Source organism: Brassica napus, chromosome C5 (genome assembly GCF_020379485.1).
Source record: "Brassica napus cultivar Da-Ae chromosome C5, Da-Ae, whole genome shotgun sequence".
Classification (NCBI taxonomy): domain Eukaryota; kingdom Viridiplantae; phylum Streptophyta; class Magnoliopsida; order Brassicales; family Brassicaceae; genus Brassica; species Brassica napus.
The window spans coordinates 51713234-51722964 of NC_063448.1; the positions used below are offsets into that span (position 1 = coordinate 51713234).

Here is a 9731-nt window from a genome sequence, read left to right on the forward strand (position 1 = left end):
AACGGGAACTTGGCCATTGCTTTTTATATGTAACTCACTTCTTGAGCAAATATCCGGCAAGTCCAACCTCGATTTTATGTTGTCTTTTGTCTTCCCTGAGACATTCAATATTGTATTCATGATGTTCTCAAAGAAATTCTTCTCTATATGCATCACATCAAGGTTGTGGCGCAGAAGAAGATCCTTCCAATATGGTAACTCCCAAAATATACTCTTCTTGTGCCAGTTGTGATGAACACCGTAAGAATCAGGCATATTACGAGGGACATGCCAATTACCACCCCAGCGAACTGTTTCGTTAGCTCCGTAGTAGTCGATTTGCGCTTCAATTTGTTCTCCAATTAGATATGGAGGAGGAGTGTCTCTCACAACCTTTTTGTGCCTAAAAAAATTCTTGTTTCTTCGGTACGGATGGCCAACTGGAAGAAATCGACGGTGGCAATCGAACCAACTTGTCTTTCTACCATTCTTCAGTTGAAATGCATCTGTCGTTCCATTACAATATGGACAAGCTAATCTCCCATGTGTAGTCCATCCAGACAACATCCCATAGGCAGGAAAGTCACTTATGGTCCACAAAAGCATAGCTCGCATCGTAAAATTCTTCTTCGTTGAGCAGTCATACGTCCTCACCCCTGTTGACCACAAATCTTTCAACTCTTTTATCAGTGGTTGTAGGAAAACATCAAGTGACCTTTTTGGATGCTTCGGACCGGGTATTAATATGGTCAAGAATAAAAACTCCTGTTGCATGCAAATCTCCGGTGGCAGGTTGTATGGCGTAAGAAAGACAGGCCACAATGAATATTGTCTCCCTGACATTCCAAATGGACTAAATCCATCTGTGCATAATCCGAGGTACACATTCCGGCTATTGCTAGCGAAATTCGGATGTACTTTGTTAAAATGTTTCCAGGCTCTTGCATCTGATGGATGAGTCATCTCACCATCCGTCTGAGTATGCTCGGCATGCCACCTCATCTTTCCAGCAGTCTGCTCCGATTGGTACAATCTTTTCAATCTATCTGTAATTGGTAGGTACCACATCCTTTGGTACGGTACCCTATTACGTCCCCTTCCTTGCGGCTTGAATCGTGGTTTCTTGCAGAATCGACATTCTTCCAACTTCTCATCATCTCCCCAGTAGATCATGCAGTTGTCGATGCAAACATCTATCATCTCCGAAGGCAATCCAAGACTATAAACCAGTTTCTGAATCTCATAATAAGAATCAGCAGACTCATTGTCTTCCGGCAAATACTCTTTAAATAAATCTGCCCATTCGTTCATGCAACTTTCAGGTAGATTGTGATCAGTTTTAATATTCATCATTCTAGCAGCCAATGATGAAATTTGTTTTACAACACTAAACTTTATTTATATAACTTATATCATAAAACACTAAGTTTATTTTAAATTTCAAACTCTATATCCAAGCTTCTAACCCTAATTATGTTCTAACTCTTACTTACAAAAGTAACAAGTTTATAATTTTTCAAAATTTTCAAAAAACCTTAACTTCATACACTATATACAAACTTTAATATCTATTTTAACCTTATATAAAAATCAAACACGTCAGTATCATATCTACTCAATTTAAATTAATATTTTAATTTTTATGTTAAAAAATTCAAAAGCTTGATATATAAATTTTGTATTATCCAAGATATAAATTAAATATAACTATAAATCAAAATTTTATATAACTTTCCCAAAGATAAAAAAATCAATTAACAAAAAATTTTGTAAAAGTTTAGAAGATATGATGAGCATGTTATTGGTTAAGAAAGTGCCATATATTAAAAAACGATATAATCAAAATTTATTTTAAATCTAAATCTTAAATTTAAATTTTACATCTGTTTTCAAAACTTCAAATTTTAAATTTAAATGCTAAACTCTATTTCATAAACTCTTAACTCTATTTTCTAATACCTAAATACCAATCACAAAGTTGAACTTTTAAAATTTAAATCTAAATTTGTAAATTGTGAAATCTAAATCTTAGGTTTTTCCCAAAATAATTTTTATTTTCGAAAATTTATCATAATATTTATATATTAAGCACACACAAAAATGAATAGGAAAACAATTGATACAAAGAAACAATTACAAAATATATGATAGGTCAACATAATGTGGCCAATCACGTCAAAGGGTGCAGATCATTCATTGTGTAACCACAACCATTGATGAAAGTTAATCTAACGGACACAAATGCACAAAGATTAAAACCCCCAATTTTTTCTTCTATCTCCTCCTCTTCCTTCTTTCCGTGAAAAATCTGGTCTCTCAATCGATCTCTTTTTCTCTTCACACCTATGTCGTCTTCTCTTCTTTCTCTCATTATGCAGTTTTTTAAATCTAATTTCTCTGCTCTCTCTTTTTTTTCCAGATCGAATTGCTTCTCCCTGCCATGAAGTTCACATCGTCTCAAGCTCCGGAAGCTTACCACCTCGCCTCTTTTCGACTCGACTCGCCTCTGCTAGACTCTCCTCGCTTCATCTCGAGTCTCCTTTGACTTCAATGGACGCGGAGATGGTGATGCCTCGGAAGCTGCGTCGGAGAAGGCACGAAAACTGTAGTGGAGGAGACCCTGAGGCCGGTAGCAGAGACGATGACGTCTCCTGTCAAGGCTGGAGGAGGCCAGGCGCATGACTGTTGGAGGAGGCGGCTGGAGTGTTTTTTTTTTTGGTTTAGGGTTTTTTGGTTTAGGGTTTTTTGGTTTAGTGTAAACCTAATTGGAGAAATTGTGGTGGTTTACTTTATTTTATAATTTCTGGTTTAGTTTTGTAAACTGAAATTATTTATAAGAAAAATTTAATTTATGAATAAATTTATTTTATTTTTAATTATAAAATAATTTTCAGTTTAATTTTAATTATTTTAATTATAATTAATTTTGTTTTATTGAAAAAAGACCTATCATAGCACGAAATATGAATCTTTATTTAAGTTAATACTAGCATTTAAATATTGCTATCGTATTTCCAATTTTCATAGCATTTACACGTAGAAAGAGTACCTATGATGGCTGTCGTATACATAGCATTTATGAATTCGCTATGAAATCTTTACTATAACATATATCATGCGCTAAGAATGTACATACAAAAGGTTCTCAATGAAATTAGGTTGAGAGTTTTCTAAACCTAAAAAGTAGTGTATGTACTAAATCCTAACAAATGTGTCCTTTTGTTTCTGCACCTAAATAACGAAGTTGAAGTCACTAGAATCAGCATACTCCATGCCACGTACATAGGCCTCAATATCATGTGGAACACAAAACTCCTGTTTAGAAAAAAATTATTTTCAATATCGTACTGCATTGTTTCTGCCCATAGAATTTGTGGTAAGTCACGATCGATTAATACACATATTTATTCATATAAAATAACGAAAAATAGGTGGACACCATGCCTCATATTTTTTTTAATAAGTTTGATCGGCTAATCTGGTCGGCTCCACGTATTGGATTAGTCCGAAAGAGTATCACACCGCCTAGCCCGAATTTAGAAAATTTTCCGATTAATGCCAAAAATGAACTAATTGTCTGTTACGGTTCACCATAACCACATAGACTAAACCAAACCTAACCTGACCAAATAATGATAATTTAGTTTCGAAGAAAATTGAACTTAAAACTGATGTAAATATACACCAAACACCAAAAAATTACCACTAGGCTACCACCACTTGCTTATATAACATGGTATGATACATAGATACCATGCATCATCGACGTTCCGGTCGAGTTTATGGAGTTTATTATTGGATCTTTAATTTAATATAATCAGTTTGTGTTTAAAAAAGCCATGCATCATCGTCCTTCATGAAATATGCAATTTGTTCAAGTTGATGTTAAAACAACATAAAAATTCCAAGTCCTTTTAAATTATATTGTAGTCTTGTAGAGTACTTGTGATTATTGAAGACGATATGCTTGACCAAAAATACTAATACCAATGGTTTTGGCAAATGAAACCACAAAAGTGCCCCCGGTTAAAAGTTATCCTAGATCGTCACTGGTCAATGGTGTGTTATTTTGATTGCAGATGTTGGATCCACTGCCGGCTCTAATGTATGCTGTGCAGGTCATGAACTTTCTCAAGAAACTTATTGTAAAGACGCTTAAGGACCGCAAAGAGTCTCGAGATAGGTTGGTTTCAGCCTCGAATTCGGGTCCTAGGGACGAGAATGGTAATCAGAGCAGCAGACAGTTGTTGCATGTCATGGAAGCTAACAAGGAGGAAGGTTTAGATGCCTTTGAGGTGGAAATGAAAGATAAAGAAGAGTCTGCAGAAGAAGAAGAAGAATATGCAGAACCTAGAGAAATTCTTGGTGTAAACTCGTCTCTGATTATAATAACAATGGAAGTTTTGGAAAGAAGCAGAAAGGTTGGGAGGAAAAGAGGAAGATGAAGATGAAGAGGACAATTTCGAATGCTAGTTATATTGTTGGACGTGTGAATTACAGAGTTGAGCTGTTTGAAGCTTGGCGATGAAAAAAAAAGATTACATTTGTTCATGTTTTTGATCCAACTTTGGGATTTTTCTTGATTTTGATTTTGTGGGAGGTTGCTTGTGTATCAAGAAATGCTGCATGCTATCTGCATATAGTGTCAAAGATAAGTTTTTGGCTTCTCTTCCTAAGGTTATAACTTGAAAGAAGGGCAGAGTGTGTATCTTTCCAGGAGCCGTAACTTGTCTTCATCACAGAAGACATATGTTCATGTCAAATGATCTTTACAAGGATTGATAAAAAAAAAACTTTGATTGATCTTATAATCCGTCCATAAAATTGATCACTGTTAAGACATATGTTCATGTCATATGTGACAACAATCTCTATAAAATTGATCACTGTTAAGAGTGTTTCTACCGATGAAGGTAAGAACCATCCGTCCATTAGAGACAATTTCTTCAGAACGTAACGTTAGAAACATTGAGAAATCTCGTTGAAACTGATTCAAGTAAGCTTTGTATGCACTTTGAGGACTTGAGTTTGATATGTACACATTTTCCTTATTATTTTCGAGATTTTCTGGAACCTATAATTATAAAAACACAACTCCGCCGTTTAATTATCAAATAACTCAGTTTTATGTAAACGAAAATGTTATAACAGCGTCTAAAATTACCTTAGAGAGCCAATGGAGAGCGTATGAGGAGTGTATAAAATGGAGGCTATTGCGAGAGAAGAGCCTAGAGTAAAAGGAACCTGGTGCTCCATAGACGAAACACGATGCTTGGTTTGTCATCATGATCTCCTTGTTGAAGAAGGGCACGAACTTGAACGTTGTGTTGAAATCGTTTTCTGGAAGATCATTGAGACAACAGTCGATTTCTGGAGGGTTTTGATTCGAGTTTTGGCACAACACATTGATGGTGTTGATGATCTCAGAGATAGCCAAAAACGTGTTTTGCCCCGAGGAACAACCCAATTCAGCAACTTTGATATAGTTAGGGAAGTTTAAATTCATCATCATTTCTTCTGTGTTTCTTACCAAGACTGGTTTGGCCATTGATAAAACTCTTCTCTGTGAACCAAACAAAGAGTTAAGTAATATCTCGAGACTATAATCATGTTTCCAAAAACAAAACAAAAAAATTCGTCCACGGTTGATTGAATCACAATTTCATATATGCAAGTCTAGATTATTCTTCTTATATAGCACCTCTTACCATTTGTTGGTTAATATTTTAAATTAAATATTCACCATAATGAAATGATAATTTCGTTCCTTCTGATTTACCAAATAAGATTAATTTTGTTATTTAAGCTAAAAGGAAAAGAATACTGAAGAACCTGAAGTAGAGAATTGGCGGAGTAACTGTTGGCTCCAACTCCACCACTCATACGTAAAGCTTTCACAAATGCATACTCATCGTCACTCTTTTCATCAGTATACCTACATCGCGGAATACATAGATTAGTAGTGGACATGGACATGCAATATTAACTAGCATATATATATATATATGTAAATGTATTGTGAATTTGTGAAACAGTTAAATCAAACAAAATAAGTGTACTAGGTGTTGTAATTATGAATTAGAGAGACGAACCTCAAGGAATGAACGGTATCGTTGAATCTTGAATCCATCTTTTATCGTACTTATTAATGGTATGACTCAATGAGAGTTATTTGAAGATATGTGTTGAAAATGCAACTCGCACTTCAATTTATAGAGAAATGGAACTTAATCAAGTAGCGTACTAAAAAGAAATATTGATGGTACAATGCATGTGTAGTCTTACTATATGTATATCCTGCCAATAGACAAGCAAAAACAGATAAGAGAAAAAATCTGATTAAGGTGAAATATTCATTTGCTCAATGATTGTGTTAATGAATAAATTATAATTGTAAAATTTGTATATATTATAAAATTCGCTTTTACTATAATTTTAAGATCTGTATATAAATCTTTTATTTTATTTATATTATTGATTGTATTTTTGCAATACTCAGAATCTTTTGACCAAAAATAATATTAATGGTAAATGCATGCATAATTTTACTATATGTGTATATTCCGTCAATTAAATTTGAGAAAATCAAAAAAAATATATAGAGAAAATTAGCTTTAATTAAGGTGAATATCTGTTTATTTATTGATTATGTTAATGAACATTTTATAGTCTTAAATATGTATATCCATTTCTTAACTATAGATATTTTTTATTTTTACTAAAAGAAATTAGGTTGAGATGTTTTTAACATCATTAGGTTGAGATGTTTATAAACCTAAAAAGCTATGTATGTACTAAGTCCTAACAAATGTGTCATTTTGTTTTCTCAAAAAAAAAATGTGTCATTTTGTTTCTGCACCTAAATACCGAAGATTATTGTCACTAGATACATCACGTTCCATGCCACGTACCTATATAAACCTCACATCATGTGGAACACAAAACTTCGGTTTAGAAAATTTTTTTATTGGTGCTGCATTATTTCTGCCCATAGAGTTTGTACGTAGGCCACGATCGACTAGTACACTCAAATTTCTTCATATAAAAGAAAGAACAAAGAGGTGGGTACCATGCATGGTCCTTCATGAAATATGCAATATATGTGATCTATACAGTACGATTGAGTGCCGAATAATTATTAACTAAAGATTTTCTCAACAGTTTTTGCTCTTCATTTGCTTGTTTCACATATCGAAACTGCTGGAACGTAGAAACTAGAAAATACACATACTCGCGGATGCGTAAAAATTTTAGATGAGATATGTTAACATGCAATACTGCTCGAGAAGCTCAAAAACATGCTAGAACTCGACCCCCGCAACCGCGCAGATTTTTGTTTTGATTTATTTTTATAAAAACATTTTGTTTTCAATTCTAAATTGGTATATATTATAATATATATATTTGTCTATCAATTTTAAAAACAAAATAAGTTTATGGTATATTTTTTTCATTGAATAGATTGTTTCAAACTTGCACATGTATTTGTATCTTCTTCTATATATATATTTTCGTACACTACAAGAAATCAATTAAATAGCTACCGATTTATTCATCGCTAGAGAAGATAATCTGTAGCTAAACCACAGCACGCGACAGATGGCTACGGACTGAAACCGTGGCGTCAGCGTCCACGCTAACTCCAATCCGTCGCTATGCCGTAGCTCACTCGCGACGGATGAGCGAGAGTACGAGCTGTAGCTATTAGCTACAACATGGCTACTAAGTTTTCTGTTGCAAATTAGCAACAGTTTTAGCAATAGATTAAGTATAGCTATGTAGCTACAGAGCTTAGCAACAACTTTTCCTAAGCAGAGTTATCGCCAGTGAAGCTACGAATTAGGTTACAGAAGTTTTGTATCTAAAAATTTGGATTCAGATTAGCTACGGCAAATTTGGTTACAAAATGTTTTGTATTTAAAAGCTATAAAATCATAAATATAAAACTGAAATTCTTGGAACATAATGGAAACATAACATTCATTACTAGTAGAAAACATAATATGAAACAGATGTGAAATCCAATGACATAACAAAGTTCAAACTAAACACAAAAGATTATAATTATTATATCTTCAGTTTCTTCATAGAAAAAAAAATAGATAATAGAAAGTCAGCAACACCATCTAGATACTCTGCTCATTGGTGCTATGAGGTGGGGATGGAGAAGGGTTGGTAGATGTATCAGAGGCTGTCTCTAGCTTCGCACAAATCAGTGAGCTGCTGGCTCATCAAGTTGACAATTCCAGTAAGATTAATCAACTCCTCCATTTGTGCTGTTCCAAGTTCAAACAACCTTCCTTTGTGTGGCTTGACCACCTACAAAACCAGAAAAACAAGAAACAAAATTACTACACTTACAATGAAACATAACACTACCGCATAGCCATAACAAAAAAAAAATACTAATCAATCATTAATTTACCAATAAGCATTAAAAACTGAAGCAATAGAACCATGAACAAAATAATCCGACATCTGCCGTGTAAAATGCCGCATCTGGTGTGATTGATGTTTCTGAGTTAAAGTCAGTGATAGCTGGCTCCTCACCCAACTCCATCACTATATACATAAGGCAGATGGATTAAAGACTCATAAGAGAAATATAGAGACACAAAAAAACAATAAGGATAAGTTTATTATACCATATCATATTTGACCTTGGCAAAAGATTTGGAACCTGAGATGTGTTGATGTATACCATCTCCACCACGTTCTGATTTCTTTTTCTTGGATTTAGAACAAACCCTGAGATAAAACATCATTCAAAGTTTCAAACTTTGTCCAAAACAAATAAAAAGAAGATATGAGAAGGCAGGGACTAAACCCCCATTCGATTTCGAAATAAAAACCCCAAAATCGATTGGAAACATAAACTCTAAACTGAATGAAACACAGTGATGAGAAAGTCGCCCAAAATTTATTTCACGATATAAACAAATACAATTATCAAAAGTGAAGAAGAACCTGTTGCAAAAGATTTTGGAAATGAAAATTGATATATTGAGAGAGGCTCTGTTAATTTGTAGGAGAGGAGAATAGATTGGGAGGGTATTTACTGGAGAAGAAGGGAGTGTTTAGGCGGAGAAGAAGATTTAGAAAGAAAATATTGTGGCTGAGATTTGGGAAAAGATTTATGGCGGAGATTCAAATTTTTGGTGAATATTTTGGCGGCCATCACGAAAATTTTGGTGTCCAGAAATATATTTTTCAAGCGGCAATCACTCGTGATATAGAGTAAGTGGTGATTTATTCCCCCCCCACATTTATTTATTTGATTACATTATGACTCTACTTTATTAAATCCTATATACTCATTCTGATCAATTCTACCTAATAACATAATAATTTGATAAAGGATGAAAGTATACTAGGTATGATTTTATTTTTTAATTTATTGAAATACACAATTAGTTTGTTTTTGTTCTTTAATATATGCGATGATAGATAGGGTTTAGGGTTTGGAGTTTAGATTTAGGGTTTAGAAAGTTACTCGTGTTAGATTGGAAAAGGAATTAGGCATATATGTATCATCCAAAAATAAAACTTCTATAAAGAACTTCTACAACGTTTTCAGAACTTTACTTACCAAAAGAAAATAAATATGAAATTTTGTTACTTATTATAACCATACCAAAGCGAAATCATTTTTTTTAGGAGATCTACTAAAGACATGCGTGCATACAACCATACGTTACGTTTTGGATCCTTGATAACTCAATAATTTGTCTTATGAATTACTTTTTCTTGTT

General features: G+C 33.6%; 1 protein-coding gene and 2 long non-coding RNA genes across 4 annotated transcripts; 1 reads left to right on the plus strand and 2 right to left on the minus strand.

Moving 5' to 3' along the window:
• Window positions 1-1277: 1277 nt before the first annotated feature.
• Window positions 1278-2855, plus strand: LOC125587905. Its single transcript, XR_007324315.1, has 2 exons — window positions 1278-2290; window positions 2399-2855. It is a non-coding gene; the product is annotated as an uncharacterized LOC125587905 (long non-coding RNA).
• A 1908-nt stretch (window positions 2856-4763) lies between these two features.
• LOC106423468 (salicylate/benzoate carboxyl methyltransferase-like) lies at window positions 4764-6230 on the minus strand. Of its 2 annotated transcripts, XM_048759268.1 has the most exons (4): window positions 6072-6230; window positions 5812-5914; window positions 5144-5542; window positions 4764-5053 (listed from the first exon to the last, which is right to left on the minus strand). In XM_048759268.1, exons 1-4 carry the CDS (start codon window positions 6107-6109, stop codon window positions 4832-4834), a joined length of 762 nt encoding a protein of 253 aa, XP_048615225.1. In that variant the 5' UTR covers window positions 6110-6230; the 3' UTR covers window positions 4764-4831. The 2 variants fall into 2 exon arrangements, with proteins under 2 accessions (XP_048615225.1, XP_048615224.1); XM_048759267.1 differs by lacking the exon at window positions 6072-6230 and having other exon boundaries at window positions 5812-5955.
• A 1712-nt stretch (window positions 6231-7942) lies between these two features.
• On the minus strand, window positions 7943-9241 carry LOC106423492. The gene is made up of 4 exons (XR_001284673.3): window positions 8947-9241; window positions 8625-8727; window positions 8405-8541; window positions 7943-8298 (listed from the first exon to the last, which is right to left on the minus strand). It is a non-coding gene; the product is annotated as an uncharacterized LOC106423492 (long non-coding RNA).
• Window positions 9242-9731: the final 490 nt, after the last annotated feature.

Bases quoted from the DNA above. Each gene is read 5' to 3' on its own strand.
- LOC106423468 (XM_048759267.1), bottom strand. From the start codon at position 5,955: ATGTCCATGTCCACTACTAATCTATGTATTCCGCGATGTAGGTATACT. The intron at 5,543-5,811 runs GTTCTTCAGTAT...TTTGGTTCACAG, and splicing joins CCGCCAATTCTCTACTTCAG to AGAAGAGTTTTATCAATGGC. The intron at 5,054-5,143 runs GTAATTTTAGAC...TTATAATTATAG, and splicing joins CTCTCCATTGGCTCTCTAAG to GTTCCAGAAAATCTCGAAAA.